Raw genomic sequence first — 23908 nt, 5'->3', positions numbered from 1 at the left:
TGGACAATTTAAGCGACTCAGCAGGAATCTTGTCTCAAAAAATAAAAGAGGCAGAGATGTAGTCAGTGTGATAGCTGAGTTCAGTCCCTAGTACCACAAACAAGCAAATGCGTAGTCTTTTCAAAATGAGGTAAGGCACAGTTGAAAAGCAGAAGTAGCTGGTTCTAGCTTAGTTTTATTGATGTGATCTTGGCATGTTACAGAATTCTTTTGTACTTATTTATTCACCTGTGAAAAAAATAAAGCAGCCATGTTAGGTAGTGGCTTTCTAAATTTTTTGACCAAGATCCACAGTAAGGCCAGGTGTGGCAGCACATGCCTGTGAACCACACCCATAATCAGTCCCAGCACTTGGGAGGCTGAGGCAGGGGACTCTGAGGCCAGCCTAGGCTACATAGCAAGTTCAAGGGCCGTCTGAAGTACATAGTGAGACCCGGCCTCAAAAACAAAGCAAACAAACAAAAACACACAGTAAGAAATATATTTTAATTGCCAGGTATAGTGATGCATGCCTGTAATATCATGAAGCAGAAAGATTAAAGTAGAGCCCCACCCAGGCAATTTAGTGACACCCTTTTTCAAAAATAAACAATAAAAAGGGCTGGTCAGGGATGAGCTCACAGCAAAGGCTACAAATCCAATCCCCAGTACTAAAACAAAAAATTTATGCATGTCAACTACTACATACAAATACATATATTTGTACACTATATATACACATTGCATTGAATACTATCCTTCCTCCAATGTAATTTGTTGTCCTCTTCCATTAAAAAAGGTTTGTCTGAGTGCATCAAAACTTATTGCTGAAAAAAAAAAAAAAACAAAAACCAAAAACGTATTGCTGTAATGGCTTGAACAGTGGCCCCAAAAAGATATGTCTATGCCCCAATCTCCAGAACCTGTGACTGCAATAATAGTTGAAGAGTCTTCGCAGATGGAATTAATCATCTTTATTGTTGTTTTGGCAGAACCGGGGATTGAACTCAGGCCCTTGTGCTTGCCAGGGAAGCATTTATTCCACTGAGCTGGAATTAATCATCTTTAGATGAGGTCATTCTGGGTTAAATGGATGGGCCCTAAATTCAATGACAAGTGTCCTTATAATATCTGGCCTCTATAACTGAAGGAGGCTGTTATGGTTTGTGTATAGTTGTCCCCCCCAAAGCCTTTTGCAGTCTTGGGGCGGCTTCTGGAGTTTGTGATTACTGTGGGTGTGGGTGCACTTGCCCTGGGGCAGGTAATTTGCATTTCAATGTAAGGAGGAGGAGAAGCTAGCTGCTTGAGCTGCTGCTACTCCCTGGCTCTTGCTCTTTGCTGCCTCCATGAAAAGTTGCTTTCTGCTTTGTGCTGCTCTGCCTCGGACCCAGCTGAATACGGACTGAAACCTACAGTAACTATGAGCTAAATAAATAAACCTTTTCTTACTTCAATTTGGGTGTCAGGTATTTGTCCCAGCAACAAGAGAAGAGCAACTAAGACAGAGGCAAAGAACACATTGTCCCCTAGAGCCTTGGAGGAGGCACCACCTTGATTTGGGATCTCTGGCCTCCACAACTATGACAAAATGAACTTCTGTTGACCTAAACTGCCAGTCTGTGGTAATTTGTCATGGCCACCTTTAAGCTCTAACACAGTGACATACTAAGATTACAACGTGCTTTTTTTTGGTTCTGAGGATCACACTCAGGACCCTGTACTTGCCAGGGAGGTACTGATGCCATTGAGATATATCCCTGGCCCTACAACATGCATTTTATTTTTCTTACTTTTATTTATTTTTTCTGTTCCTTAAAGGGTCTATAGGGTGTTCAGGGTCTCACTACCAGATCGGACTCAAAGTGATTCTCCTGTTTACAGCCTCCCAAATGCTGGGATTATAGGCATGCCACCAAGCCCAGTTTTAACTGCTGTCTCAGCATGCCCTGGGGGCGGGGTTGAACTCCTCTTGCAGGCGCTTTAATCCACTAAGCAATTTGGCTGGCCCTACAACATGCATTTTAAAAACACTGCACTACAAGGCTGTGCGTGTAGCTCCAGCTGGGAAAGGGTAAGCAGGGGAGAGGGTCATAAATAATTTGTAATAGTATAAAGGGATCCTGGGATTATCTCCAGCCCCATCCAAACATGAGATTCTTTATATTCTTACTTATGCACACCAAAAGAAATAACCTTCTTAAGAGCATAGGTGGTATATACCTATAATCCCAGCCTCAGGAGGCTGAGACAGGAGGACTGCCTGTGAGTTCAAGGCCAGCCTGTACTACATAGTGAGACACTGTCTCAAAAACAAAATGGGGGGCATGAGGTGGGTGGCGGCGTGATAGCTCAGCAGACTAAAATGCCTGCTTAGGCAAGCGCAGAGACCTTGGTTCAATCCCCGGCACCACATGCCGTGCCAGTACCATGCCCAGGGTGGGCTGAGCTGACCAGAGTCCAGGCATAGTGGTGCATGCCTGCAATCCCAGTGCTGGGGAGGATGAAAGCAGGTGGATCACCATGAGTATCAGCTGCGTAGTGAGACCCTATAACACCCAAATACACACAAAACAAAGCAAAATGGGCAGGGGATATTATAGCTCAGTGGCATAAGCACCTGTCTGGTAAGTACAATCCCAAGTTTTGTTGCAGGTAGCCAAGTTAGATAGAAATATTATAGGCTGTCAGACAGAGTGAGGCCCTCAAGGAGACAAGATGGAAGACAAAGTGGCTTTGCAACTGGGAAGAGACGGACACTCCCATATGGACTATACCTCAAGACAAAAGAGGAAACAAATACAGCTACATACTTCCCTAGGGAGGGGCATCAGGGATTGATATTCTAAATAGGTATCAATCACCTTGAAAGAACACAAATGAGTCACTAGCCCAATCCCCAATAGGAAGAGACCCTGTCCCATATTCATGCGCGCTTGCTACGTGACTCGTTTCCCCATTTGGTACTGGATTTAATCAAGTTTACCTGAGCAATGGTACTTGTAATCTCATTGGTTGACTATAGTTTTGTTCCACCTCATGCCCATCTAAGCGAGTTCCCATGTTCTCCATCACCTTAGACCTGCCTTACTGCATAGTTTTACTCTACAAAAAGTCCTTGGAAGAGGCAACTTCTTGGGAGACTACCCGCTCGGGCCCCCCCTCCTGTCTCTCTCTCGGACAGGAGCTTTCTTTCCTTTAATAAATATATTTGTAGGCTGGTGAGATGGCTCAGTGATCTAAAGCACCTACTTAGAACAAGCTTAGCAAAGCACAGGGACCGCGGTTCAATCCCCCAGCACCACATGCCAGCCAGCGCCGCCCCCTGGTGGGCTGAACTGGCCACACACACATACACACACACACAAATTTAAAAAAAATATTTGTGATGGGTCAACTCACATTTTAGACTATAAATGTAAATCTTGTTTTCTGTTGTGTAAAAATGTATACTCACCACTGTTCTAAGTTGTTTAGTAACTAATGACTTTCCTGCTGTTTGCTAAGATAAAATTCCTGTAACTCTCACCAAATCCCGTAACCCTCACCAATTCCTGTTAACAAAGTTAGCTTACAGAGATGACTTCAAAAGGAAATTAGATGGGCCTTAACTTCTTGTAACCTCGGGCTATGCAAGGCTGCCAGCAAGTACTCAGGTGCAAGATAACCAGAAGCTAAAAGAAAGCCCCAGGAAATTTAGTTTGAGTAGTAGTCACAATGATCCTGAAAGCATTATTATGTGTCAGACAATGAATTTGTTTACCAAAGGGAATGTGGTTCCAGGTTTTAAACCACCCTCTGCTTCTTGGGCTAGCTGCCTTTCGGTCCTCTCCTGTGTGAGAGCTGACTGGGAGCCCTGAGCTCAGTAATAAATGGCTAAATTCCAATCTGGCTGATCTAGTTCCTATTCTGAGTGACCTATAACATTTAGGGGCTTGTCTGGGATCCTCTTTACTGGGGATCAATTTGAGGAACCAGAGTTTTCGAAAACCATTTCCCTGGGGAGACTTTTTGGCCCCAGGGTGGTCTCCAAAAACTTACAAATTTTATCATTCGAACCTCTGAGTCTCTATGTTCTTACTGGTAGGACATCTTTATCTGTATCTGTTCGGTTTGGGTGGCCATCTGGGAATCCTAGGCAGTGTTAGACATAATAATAGCCCCTGGACTCCACTCCCTCCGTGGTGTTGGATCCGAGTCTCAGATCTGTTTTTGTGTGTTTCAACTGATTGTCATTTGTCTAATAATTATGTGTCAGTCTGCTTATGTTTCTGTGTCTTTGTCGCCCCTATAATGTTTTCTAAATAATTTTCAGGATTTCAGACAACAAGCCTCAGAATATGGAGACTCTGTGTCCCCTAGAAAACATTGAACATTCTGCGAATTGAAACGGCCCTTCTTGCCCTAGGCCACTTGGCCTCTGGAAGGCTCTTTTAACCTTTCTCTTGCTTACCAGGTCTGGAGAGTCATCTTTGGAAATCTGAGACACCCTGACCAGGTCACTTACATTCAGGCTTGGATTGATCTTGTCCATGATCCTCTGAAATGGCTCAAGGTTTGCTGTTCTAGATGCTGCTCCCGGATGATCGGCCAATCCACATGGTCGCACTGGCAGTTCCAAATGATAAACAGCAGCTGTGACCCCTGACCATCACCCTCAACCTGCTCGTTCTGCCTGCCACCCGGTACACAGATAAATTCATTATGCAGTTGTTAAAATGTTGGTCAAACTAAGCTAAAACATGGAAGTGTTATAAAGTTATGGTATTTTTTTAATGGGGCATTTTATGACTTTTGTTTGTATGCGTTGCATCCTAACTGACTGCTAAACGTACTGATATTCCTTGCTTGACTTTAGACAATAGCGCTAGAGAAGATGTGTGTAAGCCTTCTAGTGAATTTTATGTAAATTTCTGAAAAATGGGACTTTTAAAAAAAAATTATTTATTTATTTATTTGTGTGTGTGTGTGTGTGTGTGTGTGTGTGTGGCCAGCTCAGCCCACCAGGGGGCGGGGCTGTCTGTGGTGCTGGGGGATTGAACCGCGGTCCCTTTGCTTTGCTAAGTTTGTTCTAAGTAGGTGCTTTTAGACCACTGAGCCATCTCACCAGCCCAAAAATGGGACTTTTAAATCTAGTTCAGACTTAGGAAATATACATGCCTATGAAACATGTGACTCCTTTTGCCAGCTAAATGACATTAGGTCAGCAATCGTTCTTGACCACTGAAAGATCTCCACTGAACTATTATACCTTTTACCCTTCTCTTTCTGCTAGTAAACTAAGAATACTACCTGAGCTTTTCAGTATAGCAACTTAATGAGTCACTCCTTCAGAAATTAGGCTGAGGCAGCTTGCAATAGTTTACATTCTGTAGCGGCTCTCTAGGAAATAATTTACAGCTGTGTGTTACACATTAAGAATGAAAAAGAGATTTTTGTCAGCCTGAAAGTAATGTGTTTTTACCAATATGTAAAATTTGATTGCTAGATGATAAATATGTTTCACCTGTGAGCTTCAAGTTTAAATCTTGTCCAGTTGCTATAAATGTTTACCTAGGTGATTAGATGAAAGACACAAGTGTCTAGAGATTTGGCTCAATGCACGGGGCCAAATCCTCCAGCCAATTGTTCTATCTATCTCTAAAAGATATTTCTGTAGCCTAAAAAGTACTCACTTCAAATTGACCTTTTTATGCAATGGTTATGCTTCCTTCTGTAAGAGTCCTGTCACCGGACCAAGTCTTATGTTCAGATGTTGTTTGCCCTGAGAAAGTCATTCTAGTTCTGAAATGTAGATGTGGGCTACAGGAGAATCAGGCAGTTCAGGTGCCTAAGGCTGCTTCTTCCTGACCTTTGGAGACCTCTGGACAAGATAGCCTTAATCACAGCCTCGCCCACCATTACTGGAAGTAAGGTTTCCCATATTTGCATTTTTTGTTTGTTTGTTTGTTTTTGGTGCCGAGCACAGACCTATTTGCATTTTAAAAGGGTGGGCTTCTAAAACAGCTGTAATCCAGACCCCTACAAGGCTATACCCATCCTTAGCTGAGTTTATGCAAGCTTTACAAGGATATTATCTTTTAAAGAAGACAGTTTAAGTTTAGAACTACCAGAGTTTATGTGCCTTTTTCTTTGTGACCTAAAACATGTCAGATTTAAAAAAATCTTTAGATGACCCTGATAAGTACATTGATGTCTTTAGAGGATTTATTCAGACTTATGAGCTAGATTGGAAAGATGTAATGTTAATCTTAAACCAAGCTTTGACTTCTATGAAAAGGCAGGCAACATTACAAGCTGATATTTCATTTGGAGATAAATGTCATATTGTTAATTTTAAACAACCAGAAGATAGACAGCCAGTCTATTTTGGTTTAGCTGTAATAGGAACTACGTGCTCCCACTGGAGCCCAAGCAGTCAGACTCTAGCTGGCCTAATAGCCAGGCAGGAGATTGTAATAAAAAATATCTTCTAGTATGTATTCTTTAAGGTCTAAAAAGAACTAAAACCAAGCCTTCAGTTATTAAATGTCAGCTACTTACCAGGAAAAAGTTAAACACCCTTTTGATTTCTTAAAATGTTTAATAAGAAACTGGTAAAGCATACTTCCTCAGATGCTAATTCAATAGAGGGACAGATTACTCTTACAGATAAGTCCATTACTCAATCAGCTATTAGAAAAGAGCTATAAAAGATAACTTTTTCTCCCGACAACTCACTTGATACTTCATAGGGCACTAAGAAAACAATGTCCTATAATTAGAGTTGGGATAAAACCAGGGAGAAAAAACAAAGAGATCAAAATGACTGCCTTTGTTGCAGCCTCAAAACAGACCCCAAGTGTGATTCTCTGGGCTCCAAGAAGAGCTCAACAACAAGAGGTTCATCTGTTGATGAGGTTGATCTGCTACTGCTGTCAGAAGCCAGGTCACTGTAAGAGGGACTGCCTTAAGAGGCCCACAGGCCATACCCTGACTGCTAAGGCAGCCACTAAAAGTGAAACTGCACTCTGAGGCAGAGGCCCCAGAGCTCAGACAGCTTCCCAGATGGTCTAGTAGGACTAAAGGGCATTGGGCCTGCCTCCTCCCTCTGGCTGGACTGTTATCTCTACCTGTCATCTCCACAGAGGAGCCCTGAATAATCACAACAAAAGGAAAAAACCCAGCCCATTGCTGGACATTGGTACAGATTGCTTCATCCTTCTCCAACCCTGACCTTCCTTCCAGTCATCGTCATCTTGCTTTAGCTGTAACGGAGATATACTGTTTATGTATAGATAAAATCCCGTCAATGTAAAAAAGTTCTAGAGACACTGGCTACACAGTGTTCAATAGCTTTGGGCCTATAGACAGGGCCACGTCTTATATTTGTGACACAGAACTTAAAGCCACAGTGTTAAAAATAAAAATCCCTCGATAGTGCCCCTTGCTTACAATAGGGGCCATATCCAAAATACTAAATGGGACATTGGTTTAATCTGACTGAATACTGTGTATTTCATGATAAGTGTATTAAGTTAGCCTGGTTGATTTCTGATGTAACTCAGGTATTTTATGCTGATAAAACATAGCTGTAAAATATGCCAAACTGTAATTAAATTACTTAAAAGCATTAACAGTAAAAAATAAGGTATTAATCTGGTTTTCATACATTCTCAAAATTTAGAGATAAGTATAGCTAGAGGGACTTATAACAAACTGTCAGACTCAATAAATAAAGGGGTTTAAAAGCTAGTGGGTTATGACTGCTAGCCTCAAAAAGTACATATTTATCTGTTAGCTCAAATGCTTGTGCTTTGATTATACATGCTGTAATTTCTCAGAAAATTTGTTCTGTCCTAGAAGATACAAAAACCCAGGTAATCATGCAGGTAAAATCTGTAACAAATATGCTAGTTTAAGATTCCTTTTACTGGGATCCACCAGATTTTGTCTATGGAGACACATATTGAAGCTTAAACTAACTGTCCACCTGATAGAGTCCAGGTGATCTAAGTCTTCTCTGGGTTTCCTGCCTTCTTACAAGGAAAGCTATCTTCATGTTCCTTGGGCAGGGCTACCTGCAGGAGGCCCTAAACCAAGAAGTTGTACCTTACTCAGTGGACCCCAGATATCTGACACAAGCTGCAGAAGTTAGAAGGGTTTGCAGGAATAAATTTATCTGAGTTGAGATGTTTTATAGTAGAAAGGATACAGAATGAAATTATAGATGAAAAATGAGAGTATTGATACCAGCAGCCTACAGAAAACACCAGTCAGGAAATGGGAAAAAGGTATGCTTCCCTGGACCCAGACATAGAGAAGGGACATTTCAAGCAAAAAACATCCAAAGGAAAAAGAAAGTGTTCATGATGGAGTCAGAGGAAGTTTCAGATTGAAGTGGTCATGGGTCTTCCCCTCTTAGCCTGAGGAAACCCATGTTAACAGCCTATATAAAAAGAAAGCCTGGGGCTGGCGAGATAGCTCAGTGGTCTAAAGCGCCTGCTTAGGCAAGCATGCAGGGACCTCAGTTCGATCCCCAGCACCACATGCCATGCCAGCTTTGCCCCCACGGTGGGCTGAGCTGACCATAAAAAAGAAAAAAGAAAGCAAACATTAAAAAAAAAAAAAAAAAAAAGCCTGTTAAACTTTTAACAGATGCTCATGTAGATTTGTCAGTTACCCAGTCAGTGGCCCCACTTGCCGTCCAGAAAGTACTCAGTGTTTTTCATAGGTTCGGCAATTCATGTGCTCCAGTCAGTACCCAATGGCCATGGAAGATAAGAGGAATTAAACCCCACCTTAAAAAGAAATTTGCTAATGGACCTACAAAGTGTTATGCATGTTCAATTGTTTCTTTGGCTTTGCCTCCTCCAGATTTAAAGCTATTCTGCCTACCCAAAATAAAATTGCCTGGTGTCTATTGAGGGCTTTTAGGTAGAACCTCTAGAGACTGTCACTGACTGCCGGTCAACAACTGTGACCCCTTCCAGCCTGAAGAAGCCAGAGCAGTCATCACCTATACTTCCCTCATGGCAGTTTGGGTTACTTCTTCAGGGGGAAAATGTTGCAGGCAGCTGAGTTAGATTAAAAATATTATAGGCAGACAGGGCTAGGCCCTCAAGGAGACAGAATTAAAGACAAGGTGACTGCAGCTTGAAAGAGACGGATGCTGCCCACTGTGGGCCAGACCTCAAGACAAAAGAGGAAACTACCTGGCTGATGTTACAGCTTATGAGGTGGCACAAAAACCAGTGGGGACATGGGAGATATTGCCTGTCCTAGAAAAACCTACCTACTCAGACTCTGTTGTTAACTAATGTTCCTTGCTGTTTGAATAATTAGCAGCGGTGACCCCATGTCAAAATAATTTGATACAACATCACCACAAAGGGTCATGAGTACATAAGACTTGAGAGATTTAAGCATACGCTATGATATTTAGTGTTGTTAAAAACCTCTTCTTTGGCAAAATAGTAGAACAACATGTAAAACAATTGGGGTGTAATGTAGCCAAAGGAAAAAAAAATTGTCTCTAGAGATTTGTCAAAAGGAAAAATTGGAGACTATTCGTGATGCCTCAACTGGACCTATTCTCCTGTTTCTCTTGGCTCTATTGGGCCCTGTTTTATAAACTGTTTAACTAAGTACGTTCAAGAAATCCAGACCATCAAGTTAATGGTGCTGAGATCTAACTACAAACCCCTATCATTTCCCTGCTAATACTTCCAAATATACATATGCTCCTGGGACAATTGTAACAACTTGGGGGTTTTAGCTGAACAGATGATTTGATTCCCAGATAAAACCAGTGGGGAATGTAATGGGTCAACTCATATTTTTTTTTTTTAAATATTTATTTATTTATTTCGTGTGTGTGTGTGTGGCCAGCTCAGCCCACCAGAGGGCAGGGCTGGCTGGCATGTGGTGCTGGGGGATTGAACTGCAGTCCCTGTGTTTTGTTTAGTTTAGCTTGTTCTAAGTAGGTGCTTTAGACCACTGAGCCATCTCACCAGCCCCGGTCAACTCATATTTTAGACTATAAATGTAAATCTTGTTTTCTGTTGTGTAAAAATGTATACTCACCACTGTTCTAAGTTGTTTAGTAACTAGTGACTGTTTCTTGCTGTTTGCTAAGAGAAAATTCCTGCAATTCTCACCAAATCCTGTAATCCTCACCAATTCCTGTTAACAAAGTTAGCTTACAGAGATGACTTCAAAAGGAAATTAAATGGGTTTTAACTTCTTGTAACCTCGGGCTATGCAAGGCTGCATGCAAGTACTCAGGTGCAAGATAACCAGAAACTAAAAGAAAGCCCCAGAAATTTAGTTTGAATAGCAGTCACAATGACCCTGAAAGCATTATTATGTGTCAGACAATGAATTTGTTCACCAAATGGAGTGTAGTTCCAGGTTTTAACCTTCCCCCACTTCTTGGGCTAGCTGCCTTTTGGTCCTCTCCTGTGTGAGAGCTGACTGGGAGCCCTGAGCTCAGCAATAAATGGCTTTCTAAATTTTAATGACTGATCTGGTCCCTATTCTGAGCGACCCATAACAATATTCTGCTCATAACCTCCGTTTGTTCCTAAAATTCATTCTTCAGTTTTAGAGAACATGAACTCGTGCAGGTCAGGTTGGGAAATCATTTTTCCCTATCTCATTTGGAGGTTCCCTGTATCATTTGGAGGTCATCCACCTGAGATCAGTTTTTCTCCCTGTATCAGTTTGAGCCCTGGTACTGAACAAACAAACAAACAAACAAAAAAACCACACTGACCAAACAAACAAAAAAACCCCACAAAAAACTACCGCCACCAAAGCACAGTAGTTTTCAGGCTGCCTAATTGTTCTTTTTATTTGCTCTATTTATTTGCTTTTTCATGTTTGCATTTCCTGAAGGGACAGAGGGCATAGGGAGAAATGACAGAGGTTCTAGCAAGTAGAACATGTTGCTCAGGTGACCACAGAGTAGTATGAAGTGGAGAATTTGCAGAACTACCTCAGCTTCCTTTATCTGTAAGCCAGTTCTTGATCTAACATGCATAGCTCATATAGGGTGCAGCTATACTTTTCCTTACTAAAGAGCAGAGGCACAATGTGTTTAATGGCTTCAAATCACAGTTGTGTCAATTTTATTGATGAGTGCCAACATCTATTCCATTATTATTTTCCCAAAAGTATTCCAATCACTCAGTATTATGAACTTATTTGCTATAGTTATGTGAGATAAGTTGTATTTTTAAACTAACTTTTGAATTGGTAACATTCACATGGACAAAATCCAAAAGATACAGAAAGGACAGACAAAGGCCTTCCTCCCATAGTAGACCTCACGCTAAATCCACCTTCCTTGAAGCACTCAGGATTATCATTCCCTGCTAATACTTCCAAATATACAGTACTTTATCCACGTGAAACCAAGTCTACTAACACTCCATCTTCAAACAAATAGTATATATTGTGTTTGAGGAGGTACTATTACAGTGCTTGCTTTGTAAGGATGCGAAAGAAAACAGAAGGGTTATGTAACTTGCTTACGATGTACTGAGATAAAACAATGATTTGAATAATTTCTAAAGGTCATAGCTAGTGTACTACACTGTCTAACTGTAAAATAACTAAATGTTAAAAGATAATCAGTTCTTTTTATGTCCAGATAAAACAGTATTAGCACACCCAATTTTATCTTTGGACTACCCCAAGCACAGCAATTTTGACAAGTTCAAAGCCATCTAATACTTCAACATGTGACATAAGAGTTTATTTTCAGTAGACTAAATATAGTATCAATAGCTGTTTACTTACTCCAAATAAACGGACCTTCTGCCAAAGGTCATATAATTAGTATCAAAGCATGTATATCAAGTTATCCAAGTCCTTTTCAACATCATTTCCCTAGTTTATGTTCTCATTTGCCTAGACTAAGGCAACAGCCTCTTAACTGGTCTGCTAGTTTTCGGTTCATCTTGTGTTTTGCCTCTCCAATTCATCCTCCATAGCTACACTAGTTCCAAGGTGATCTAATTCTTTGCCGCAGCCCAGTGGTAGAGTACATACTTATGTACATACTTTGCTTCAAGCTCACTTGAATTTGACCAGCCAGGTCAGGTTCAAATTCAAGCCTCCACACTAATGCTATAAGAATTAAAAAAAAAAAAAAAAAAAGGAATTTTTATTAGAATTTTTTCAGTGCTTCAAAGTCTTTAAACACAGGGGCTGCCAAGATAGCTCAGCAGTCTAAAGTGCCTGCTTAGGCAAGCACACACAGACTGCTGTTTGATCCCAGGTACCACATATTGCACCATCCATGCCCCCAAGATGGGCTGAGCTGGCCCAAAAAACAATCAAACAAACAAACACCAAACCCAAAATGAAAACCTAGGAGATTCTAGCTTTCAACCTTTCATAATCTAGATTTTGTTTATTAGACTAGTCTAATTATAAAAAAATTTTATTGTATCCACACTAAACTGCTTGAAAGGTTCAAGTAAATTATGCTGTATAACAGCATTTGCCTTAAAAAATAAGAGTTCTTTTGGTCTAAAATGGAGTTTCCAAAAAATAGAAAAAATAAAAATAAAATAGAGTTTCCTTATGTCTTTGATTATGCAACTTCTTTTTCTTTTTTGATTTTTTTTATAGGTGGGGGAAACTGTTTCTTTTTTGAGACAGGGCCTTGCTATGCAGTTTGGGCTGGCTTTGTGCTCACTTTTGTAACCTCCAGGCCAGTCTTGAACTCCCAGTGATACTCCTGTCTCAATCTCCTGAGAGAGCTAGGATTAGAGAGTGCTGAGATTACAGGCGTGCCACCACACCTGGTTCTTGATTATATAACTTCTAAAAACTCAGCTGAAACATCACACAGTAAGCTTTCTCTTATGGTCCCATCCACTGCTATTGAATCATGTTATTTGACTTTTATTTTTTTCTGACTGAATTTGGCATACATATACCTTGAATGTAAAAAGCCAATGAATTTGGCTTCTGACTGGATGTGGGGAATAAGTAAAAAGGAGAAATTAAGAATAATTCCTAAGGGGCCAGCCAGATAGCTCAGTGGATTAAAGCACTCAATCCCCAGTGTGCTGTGCTGGCCCTCCCATGGGGCATGCTGAGATGGAGATTGAGACTGGGCGTGGTGGCACTTGCCTATAATCCCAGTGCTTGGGAGGCTGAAAAACAAGAGGATCACTAGAAGTCTTATCTGTGTGGTGAGACCCTGTACTAAATACATTAAAAAATAAAAATAAAAAAGAATAATTTCTAGATTTTAGCCTGAACAAATGGTTGCACCATTATATTAAATGTGAGGCCAGGCATGGTGGTAAACTGTAATCCCAGCACTCTGGAGACTGAGGCAGGAACATTGCAGCAAATATGAAGTCAGCCTGAGTTCCACAGTGAGTTCAAGACCAGCCTAAATTACAGAAGGAGTTTCTGTCACAGAAAGAAAGAAAGAAAGAAAGAAAGAAAGAAAAAGAAAAGAAAAGAAAGACCAAAATACTTATTGTCTATTACAACAGCAGAGTTTTCAAATTGGGAAATCTTAAATTCAGTTGGAAAAGTGACATGCTACATACAGAAATTAAGGTGCCACGAGACCTAGATAGTATCTAAAGTCATGAATATTAATTACTTGGGGAGACTGAGTAAAATCTGATGCTTTGGTATTTTATTAATCTGGATGAGGGCAAGAGGATCACAAGTTCAAGCCTAGCTTGGGCAACTCAGGGACTTAGTGAGCCTTGTCTCAAGTAAAAAATAAAAAAGGGTTGGGGATATAGCTCAGCCAGGGGGGCCTTGATTCAATACCCAGTACTGGGTGAAAAAGTTTTGAAAAGGAAAAAGGACAAAGAAAAGATGGAAGCCAGACTGGAAGGAGTATGCCAAGGATGTGAAAAGGCACAAATTCTGAGACAGTTTTGAAGTTTAACTGTGAATGGAGCAGAAAAAAAATGGCACAGCTGCTGGGAAGGGTGAGGATAATTATAGAAGCAATGCTTTGTGTTACACTTTTACACTCTACTAAAATTACTTTTCTCAAATTTACTTAGGAGCAGAATTTTAAATTTTCTACTTTTCTCTCTATCATGGGTTCTCAGTACATGTTTGTGGGATTGTGTAGAACTTAACTCTCAAGTTCCTATCTTAAAAATGGAGTGGAAAATAGCACTCTGTTTACAATGGAAACAAAGTGGAATTTGGAATCTGACTCAAGTTTAAACATCACATTTTTCACTAACAAGCTACATGGCCTTAAGCAATCTACTTTCTTTCTCAAAAAACCTAAGTTTGCTTAAGAGCTCAACATATGTAGTTATTTGGTCTGAAAGCTACGTCAGTTAAACGAATATGTACATAAATTATAGTATACAGTGACTCAGAGGGTGCTCAAAATGTTTAATACTCTATTTTCAATGGAAGGTAAATATAATCATGCACAAACCACATATAAACACATGTAAATACACACAGTGGAGAAATGTTAAATTTAGTTCCTAACATTTCACAATATTTCTTGACAACTAGTATATTAAAAAAAAAAAGAAAAAAAAGCAAAGCAAAGCAAAAAATATTTAGACCTGGCAGACAGCCTGGAAAAGTCCATCTAGAAACACCATTACAGTTTCACATTTCATTACATCATCTAACTGAAGTGTTTACAAATATGACGGAAAGTACAACAGATACAAATAGAAAACAGAGAACAGAACAATATGGGGAATTGTCTAGGACAATACAGTGAGCCAAAAATAGAATGTAAAGCTTTTAAATTGAGATTAGCTTACAGATAACTTAAATCACCCCAAAAGAAAAAAAAATCAATATTGGTCTAATTTACTGCTTATTAGGCTCTTCAATCTTACTTGTGCCCATAACAGTGCTTTTCTATACAAGAGTCACTGACCCATAAAGACATAAATGAGTGCTGGGAATCTACCCCAGTTATACAGCACTTGTGCAACATGCCCAAGGCCCTGGATTGGATCCCTAGCCTCCCTCTCCCTCTCTCTGTGTGCCTCCCTCTCCCTCTCTCCCTGAATCGCTTCCACCGAACTAGAAATAAAATTCTATAAAGCTGACTCTTCATCATTTGGGTTTCAGCTCTAATGTCATCTCAGAAACTCTGTAAAGCCAATATTGCTTATTTTGTTTCCTTTTTGTGACAGAGTAAGTCCCTGACTTTGGAACATTGAGTTGCCAGTTTTCACAGTTGTACTAAGCAAGACTGCCGGCTTACAAGTAAATCTGACTTACAAACAACCCTCTCAGAACAGACTTGGTTCACAAGTTGAGGGCTTACTGTACTGTGGGTTGAGCTCTGAGCTATTCCCCATAACACTTCCTATTTTTTGAGTCAGGGTTTCCCCAAATTGCTCAGGCTGCTCTCCCACTCTCACTCCTCCTTCCTTAGCCTTTTCAGTAGCTAGGATTACATGTGTCTGTGCCTTAATCGCTCACTGTTCGTAACTTTTTATATTCACCATTGTTATGGTTTGTGTCTAGTTGTCCCCCCAAAACCTCACGCAGTCATGGGGTGGACATCCAGACTTTGTGACTGACTCATGATCAGCTGGGATTATGTGTGTATTATACCCAGCCTGAGGCAGATAGCCTGAATGTGACTTAAGGGAGACAGACTTGCTCTCTGTAGCCATTATTGTCCCTACTCCTCTCTTTGCTCTCTTGCTCTTGGCTGCTGCCATGAAAGGTTGCTCTCTGCCATGTGCCACTCTGCCTTGGAGTCAGCTGAGTGTGGACTAAAATCTCCAGTAACTGTGAGCTAAATAAACCTTTCCTTCTTTCATTTTGAGTGTCAGGCATTTGTCCCAGCAACAAGAGAAGAGTAACTGAGACAACCACAAAAACTGGCATCTTTTGTTCAATATCACTAGTGGCTAAAACTGTGCTTGGAAATACGTGGGCATTAAATAATTATATAAACTAGGTGGTGCACACCTATAATCTCAGCCCTTGGGAGGCTAAGACAACAGGATTACTACAAATTCAAGACTAGTCTGGGTTACATAGCAAGTTCGGGGCAGTCTGAACTATACAATGAGACCCTGTCTCAGAGAACAAAATCAAAACATTATATAATGAATACACACATGAATGATTTCCAAAATCTCTACACATTTTATAGCAAACTCTAGGCAAACAAAGATACCATCATCTAGAATGACAGACACTACTGGCCCATAGAAAGCTTGCATTTAGACAATTTGCTGTCCCTGATGCCCTAGTCTGCCTCAGGTGTCTAAGACTAATTAGCATTCAGTGCTTCCCCCATTTTAGCTTTTGTGGTTCAACCACCTACTTATATCACTTTCTCAGTGGTCTGATTAAAATAAATGTCAACGGCTTGAATACTTTTCTTCACATGGTTCACTAGCGCTCCAGGGAAATAGCAGAGGTCCCAGGATGGTCTTTGTGACTCTTCATTGGCTCCCTTTGGAAGGTCCAGGCCTAGCCCCTGCTCCAGCATGACAGCATAATGCAGTTCTGACATAAGCCTGTAACTGCTTGCTACATAATCAGACTCCTAAGGTCTCCCAGCAGTGATCCATGATTGTGACCAAGCCTGAGCCTGAAGGAAACAACAGTGCACCCATTTCTAATAATCCGTTAAAACATGGTGATTATGAAATTCTAGGAGTACAGAGATATGCTTCACCTGAGGATATTAAAAAGCCTTGTCATAAAGCAGCACTTAAAAGGAATCCTGATAAAAATCCACATAATAAAGGAGCAGCAGAAAGAAAATTGAAAGAAGTACCTAAGGCATATGAGGTATTATCTAATGATGAAAAGCGGGACATTTACAGTAAGTATAGCAAAGGATTAAATGACAAAGGTGGAAGTGACTTTGATGACAAACGTGATTATGGCTCCACAACCTGTAAGCCAGATGATGTCTTTAGTGAAATACATGGTGAAAAGGACACATTTTCGTTTCACTCCTCTGAAGACTCTTGAACTTTTTAATAGTCCAAGAAGCTCATATGGAAGCAGAAACACAAGTAGAAGTGCAGGATTTCTTTTACTCTACTCCTAATGAACATTTCGCTCTTAAGACTTTTTCTTCATTTGATACAGGATAGTCTTTTTTAAAATGCATTTGGGGGGCTGGTGAGATGGCTCAGTGGTCTAAAGCACCTACTTAGAACAAGCTTAGCAAAGCACAGGGACCGCGGTTCAATCCTCCAGCACCACATGCCAGCCAGCCCCGCCCCCTGGTGGGCTGAGCTGGCCACACACACACACACACACACACAAATAAATAAATAAAAAATTAAAAAATAAAATGCATTTGGTACAGGGTGTTCAGGGTTTTACAACGAAGATTGGACTCATAGTGATCCTCCCATTTTTAGCCTTCCAAGTGCTGGGATTACTGGTGTGTGCCACCACACCCAGTCTCAATCACTGCCTCAGCACAACCCAGAAGCAGGAGCAGGGTCGGCACAGCAGGCCAGGATTGAACCCCGGCTGCTGTGCTCTGCCTAAACAGGTGCTTTAGTCCACCGAGCTATCAGGAGGATATAGTCTTTTTAGCTAACTTTGTTTTTTTATGTATCTGGTACAGGGTCTCAATATGCAGCTCTGACTCCTAGTGATTCTCCTGTTTTCAGCTTCCTCAGCACTGGGATTACAGGCATGTGCCACCATGCCTGGTCTCAGTGCCCACAGGGGCGTGGTCACAAAGAGGAGCAGGGCTGTGAACCTCAGTCTCTGTGCTTAAGCAGGCGCTTAGTCCACTGAGCTATCTCGTCAGCCCTTAGGATACAGCCTTATGATTGAGACTATGATGAAAGTCTTCCTGCATGCTCTTCCTTGGCATTTGATGATACTGGGATGGGCAGTTGCATATACGTTACAACTTCAGGGAAGACTAATGACAGAAATATGAATTTAAACAAAAATACTGAGACCAATCAAGAAAGAGAAACTAAAGATGATCCTGAGTGGAAATTTCTCCTTGTAAATGACATGGGAGACAAAGAGGACTTTGCAGAAAAATACAGCTGGAGAAAACATTCAAATGATTATTCATCAAATTTCCACAGCTCCCAGCATTGTCTCAGTATGCTTTTATGGACAATGATGAGCACCCTACACCTTGGGTCCCTAACAACTGGGATCCTTCTATTTTCTCAGTAATGCTCAAAGAAGTTTATAAGAGTGGGAGCAAAGAAAAGAAGCACAATGAGGTACAGAAGTCAGCCAAAAGGCATTGCTAAACTCTTTAGATATACGATAACATTTGAACATGATTCTGTGTTTTGGTTAATCAGAGTCTTGTACATAACATTTTAATACTATCTAAGGGTGGTCTTTTAGTATTTAAGTTTGTAGACATTTGGTTAGTAGCTATTTGGATTAGGAATGTTAGAAAAATATGAATTTGTGATAACAACTGGTGATGTTAAGATTGGAAATTGCAGACTTTAAAAAGTTTATTTTGTTTATCTATTTGTCCTTTTTTTAAAGGCAGGGTTTCATTATGTAGCCCAGGCTGACCTTAAACTCAATGATCTTTCTGCCTCAGCTTCCCAAATGCTGGGATTACAGGCATGCACCACTACCTCCACTTCAGAAATGTCTTTGCTAGAGTTTATGATCTATTTCATTTTCTTTACCTAATGAGAACCTCAATACAAATTGTGAAATACATTAGGAGATAAAATACATACTAAGATACATGTCAACAGCTTGAGTACTTTTTTCACATGGTCCACTAGAGCTCCAAATAGCAGAGGTCCCAGGATGGGTCTTTGTGACTCTTAACTGGCTCCCTATGGAAGGTCCAGTCCTGGCCCCTACTCCAGCATGACAGCATAATGGAGCCCTCTCTGACATAAGTCTGTATTTCTGCTTGCTACATAATCAGACTCCTAAGATGTCCCAGCAGTGATCCATGACTTCACGTGACCAAGCTTGAGCCTGAACTGTTTCTCTAAGACTATGAAACTATTCTGATGATGTCCCAATTGACTTGATATATAGTATGACACACTGAGTATTTTAAATTAAAAGTAGCCAGATTTATATTTGCATAAAATGTTATACTATTTACAACAGTCAAAAAAGGAAAGTAAGCCAAATTCCAGCAACAGATGAATGAACTACACACACCCAATGGTGGTAGTGGGGGTATTCAGTTTTAAAAAAAGGAAATCCTGTTAAATATAACGTGGATGGGTCTTGAAGATATTGTGCTAATTCAATTAAATGAGGTATCTAAAGTAGTCAATGGGGCCGGGGAGATAGCTCAGTGGAAGAAGCACTTCCCTGGCAAGAGCAAGGGCCCAAGTTCAATCCCTGGTTCCACAAATAAATAAATAATTAAAAAAAATAATGTCGTCAAATTCATAGTAATAGATAGTAGACTGGTAGGGCCGGCCAGGTAGCTCAGCGGACTAAAGCACCTGCTTAGGCACAGCACAGTAGCCAGGGTATGATCTCCGGTGTGTCATGCTGGTCCCACCCTGGGGGTGTGCTGAGACCATGACTGAGACTGGGCATGGTGGCACGCATCTATAATCCCAGTGCTTGGGAAGTTGAAAACAGGAGAATCACCATGAGTCTGATCTACGTAGTGAGACCCTGTACCAAATACATTTTTTAAAAAAAAAGGTAAACTATTAAAAAAAAAAGAATGGTGATGACCAGAGCCTGGAAAGGGGGTTACTTAATGGGTATGAAGCTTCAGATTTACAAAATAGAAATGTTTCATAACAATGTAAATATACTTAACACTACAAAGAATTTAACGTGGTTAATACAGTAAATTTTATGTAGTGATTATTTCAAGCCAGTACTAACCAGTATTTCTCAAAACAACCTGACAGTCTGTTTTGTTTTTTGAAACAGTCTTGCTATACAGTTTAGGATGGCCTGGAACTCACTATGTAGGCCAGGCTGGCCTCAAACTCATGGTGATCCTCCTACTTCAGGTTTGCAGATGAAGTGATTACAAGTGTGCCCCACCACACCTGGCACAACATTACTACTTTTATTGTTTTGTTTCGTATTATTTATCTTTCCAATGGGTATATATGTGGGGAAGAAAAGTAATTTATTACAGGAAAAGTCTAGGCACAATTAGCATCAAAAGTATTTTGATAAATTGAAATCATAAAAACTTAGGATATTTTAACTTCTACTTATCTAACTGTACAGCCCATTTCTCCACTCTCAGCAAAGAACTAAAAATTCAAATTTAGTCATTTTATGCGACTCTCAAAATTCATCAATGGTCTATAGCTTAGAAGAAAAGGTTCGTTTTCTAACATAACCTGCAAGCCCCTCCATGAACCAGCCCCTAGGTTTTTCTCCCAACTTTGCATTTTATCACACATTTATGTTATAGTCTAACCGTTTACAAAATGTGTTCCAGGTTTACCAGTTCAAAATCCACCACAGAAAAGGGGCTCCATGGTCAAGTTTATTTTGCAAATTACTGCCAAATACATCTCCCCGTCATGCAGTGTAAGTATTTGAACAGATTCACTGTGGGGCAGCAGCTATTAATATGCTAAATCCGCCTGCATGGTATATGATTCAGTGTTCACTAAACTTCGTATTTATCACATTACTGATTTGAAATGACACACACCGACAAAACATGGTTTCCCTTGTTCCTGGGCTCCTTCATCTTGTCATTACAAAGACTTTTCACATACAAAAAGCCTCAGAGTGTTCTCAGTTCCTCTAAGAGGACCTGCCCAAGGTATTCGTGATACTAAACACAAAGTTCTTGTGTGCACTCGGGGGCCAGCTTCCGAACCAACTCTTTCTGAAAACATGAAAACAGGATTTTAAGTTGACCCAGCAGAAATATGAGCTATAGAATGTAATTGTGTCACCTAAACAAATGTGGTGATAACTGACACAACTTCTGAGTCCGGGTAACTCTGAAGACAGTTCCTTTGGGGGATGGCACACACTTTTCTCTAGGCAGTCGTCTGAGCTTCCCCAAACCTCACGTAGCAAGAACACAGGGCCCACCCTCTTCCAGGCGTAGCCGGTAAGTATGAAGTCCACGGAGGCCCCAACCAGAAGGTTTTGTAGAATCAGGGACCGACTGAGACCAATTCGGATCCCTCTGAGCGGACACTGTGGGAGGAAAGTCTAACCTGAGAAACCGCGTGCGCTTGGGATGGCGGGAAGCAGCTTGAGACTTGAGAGGAGCCAGGGCATGACCGCCAGCTCACACGTCAGGTGAAGAGAGGAAGTCAGCTTGCAGAGCCGTGTCACTAGGAAACCAGGCCAGCGACCCCGCCCCTTCCGGAGGGCGCCGCTAGCGGGCTTTCATTCTGGGCGGCGCAAAATGATGACGTCACGTCCCGGACTAACGCTGAGGCCTGTGGCCCTTTTTTTATTTAAGGAATCGAGCTACACATGGCACCCCCATCCACAGAATATCTGATTCTAGGTGGCTCTCTGCCAGTTCGAAAGCGTTCACATAGGTGTTTCCATCTATCCTGGCAACTGGTTGAATAGTATAAGAATGTCTGTGTAGCGAGGCAGGCAAGAGCACAAACAGCCACACTTCTAGAAGATTCTAGCCAGTGCGCAGGAGCAGATGTGGAAGGGCAGGAATGAGCGAGCGAAGGACCCAGGGTCACGAGGCCGCTGGGGGGCGGAGCCGGCTGCCGGAGACGTTCTAGTCAGTTCTGCCTCGCGGCAACCGCCCCCTTCTGCACGTCGTGCGGAGCCATCGCCCGTGCCTGGGATCGGCCCGCAGCCTCGTCAGCAGCCGCCCGTGGTCTGCCGACCATGGATCCCCGCAAAGTAAACGAGCTTCGGGCCTTCGTGAAAATGTGTAAGCAAGATCCGAGCGTCTTGCACACCGAAGAAATGCGCTTCCTGAGGGAGTGGGTGGAGAGGTGAGACCCGGGCCTGGGGACCGTTGGAGCGGGAAAACGGGGAGCTGGGCCCACCATAGTGGCGCGGCGCGGAGAGGAGCGGGCTCGGAGCCTCCTGGGGACCCCGCGCCCTCGCCTGAAAAGGGGGCGACTTCGAGGAGTTATGGAGGATCGCGAACGTGGGACTGTACGAGGCGGGGAACGCGGGCCGAGCCGGGCTCCCCGCGGCCCCCAGGCGCGCGTCTCGCGCTCGCTAGATGCGGACGATTGCGCGCCCTGGTGGGCCTGAGACGGGAGGGAAAGTGGGGCGAGAAGGGCAGAACTTCGGTGTAGCGTGGGGAGTTTTTTTAATTCTCTGGCGTCCCGAGTGAGTCGCGTTGGCACATCGGAGCGTTTTTATGTACTATCCCATTAAATGTTACTGCAAGGTTAGTTTAGTACGTTATAGTAACTGAGCAGTTTTGCTTTACTGTGATTCGAACTGCGTAGAATTAATTACCTTGGGAATGATTTATTGTATCTCCGTTTGTGGCAAGGTTATCACCACAAACCTTTAAAGGAAATGAATTTTTTCGGGGGTCAGCATGTTTCAGAGAAATATTTTTATCCTTAACATATCTTTTGCTTCTCTACACACAAAGAATTAATAGAAGGAGCTTTGTGCCAGCTGCTGGTAAACAGTACTGTCTGGGTATATAGAAGGGCATCAAAAGAAAATGGGAAATATATCCCTAGGAGGTGATTTTTAGTTTTCTTTCTCTTTTTTTCTTCTTTTTTTTTTTTTTTTAAGAAACATCTAACAGGTTGAGGCCCAGTAGTCAAATGGGGGGCGGGGGAGGGGAGTTATGGGATGGGGAGACGGATGAGGGGGCGGGGCGTCTGGTAGCCTTATTACTGGTGGTGTATGTAGAAGCAGGTTACAGCTGAGATAGGAGGATTATTTTAGAACAGGAGTTAGAGATCAGCCTGGGCAATATACCGAGACTTCACTGGAGTGGTAGTGCAGGCCTGTATGACCCAGCTACTTAGGATGCTGAGGCAGGACATTCTCCAATGCCAGACTGGGCAGTTGAGATCCTGTGCCAAAATACGAAGGGTTAAGGGTGTAGCTCAGTGGTAGAGCACCTGCGAGTTTGGTCTCCAGTATCGCTAAAAAGAAAAAGATTTTTTTTTCCTATTTTAAATTTGGGTATTTGGTACAGGGCCTCACTACACAGATTGGTCTCATGGTGAAACACCTGTTTCAACCTCCCCAGCGGTGGCATTACAGGCATGTGCCACCATGCCATACTCTGTCGCCAGCTCAGTGGACCCCTGTGGCGGGCTCAGCATGGCATGTGGGACTAGGGATTGAACCCAGGTTCCTGCGCTTGCCAAAGCAGGTACTTTGTCCACTGAGCTATCTCACTGACCCTAATACATTCAAATTTTAAAAATTGATACTGTGCAAGTTCACTTCACAAGAGTGAATACTCTTTGACTCATAAGAAATGCTGTTGCAACTGTAAATGTTGATCTGTTGCTTTAGTAATATAGGGGAAAGTGAAATCATAATTACACATTTTTTCCAACAGGCTTATTCTAGGGAAGATATTAAATTCTATAACTACAAGCTAACAAGAATCTTGTTTTTCAGAATTAGTTTGTGACTAGAATTGAATTCATTCTCACCTATGAGCAATTTTGTAGCTTGTGCTTAAGAGAATAGGCTATGTATGGCTTTGTAGAAAATTCAGTTAATGTATACAAAATGTGTTTGGCATTACTGTTTCTCAAAATCGCTATGGATTTTAGTTTGTTTCTCATAGTAATTCAGGTTTTTCTTTTTGATTGTTATATTTTTCCTGTAGCATTCTTAATTAAGAGATTAAGTATCGAGTGAAGCATCTGGACATTAGCAGGGACCTTACTTTGAACTTAAACTGGGATGTTATAACCTAATTTTGCTGTCTTTAGTTTTATCTAAATTTAACTTATTTTTATGGATGCTAAAGCCTTTAATTGAGTTTGTATCAGATGGGATTGGGGATATGGCTCAGTAGAATAAGCGCTTCCCTGGCAAGTGCAAGGGCCTGAGT

General features: G+C 41.6%; 3 protein-coding genes across 4 annotated transcripts in view; 2 read left to right on the top strand and 1 right to left on the bottom strand.

The window, feature by feature from the left end:
• Window positions 1–21224, bottom strand: part of Xpnpep3 (X-prolyl aminopeptidase 3) — an 83085-nt gene extending 61861 nt beyond the window's left edge. The window contains exon 1 of one of the 2 annotated variants that reach the window (XM_004634647.2): window positions 21099–21224. In XM_004634647.2, coding sequence (XP_004634704.2) covers window positions 21099–21162 — 64 coding nt within the window. In that variant the 5' untranslated portion in view covers window positions 21163–21224. The remainder of the gene's footprint in view (window positions 1–21098) is intronic. The other variant, XM_023719007.1, reaches the window with a different exon arrangement.
• Dnajb7 (DnaJ heat shock protein family (Hsp40) member B7) lies at window positions 16525–18200 on the top strand. The gene is given in 6 exon segments (XM_012515435.1): window positions 16525–16931; window positions 16933–16993; window positions 16995–17059; window positions 17408–17433; window positions 17768–18034; window positions 18037–18200. Coding segments are annotated over 6 exon segments (990 nt in total).
• A 375-nt stretch (window positions 21225–21599) lies between the features above and the next one.
• St13 (ST13, Hsp70 interacting protein) overlaps window positions 21600–23908 on the top strand; it is a 34339-nt gene continuing 32030 nt past the window's right edge. Inside the window, exon 1 of the mRNA XM_023718949.1 lies at window positions 21600–21851. Coding sequence (XP_023574717.1) covers window positions 21742–21851 — 110 coding nt within the window. The 5' untranslated portion in view covers window positions 21600–21741. The remainder of the gene's footprint in view (window positions 21852–23908) is intronic.

This window comes from Octodon degus, unplaced genomic scaffold (genome assembly GCF_000260255.1).
Source record: "Octodon degus isolate 3935 unplaced genomic scaffold, OctDeg1.0 scaffold00064, whole genome shotgun sequence".
Taxonomy (NCBI): domain Eukaryota; kingdom Metazoa; phylum Chordata; class Mammalia; order Rodentia; family Octodontidae; genus Octodon; species Octodon degus.
The sequence above is the reverse complement of the archived record's forward strand: the minus strand, read 5'-3'. Positions and strand labels throughout refer to the sequence as shown.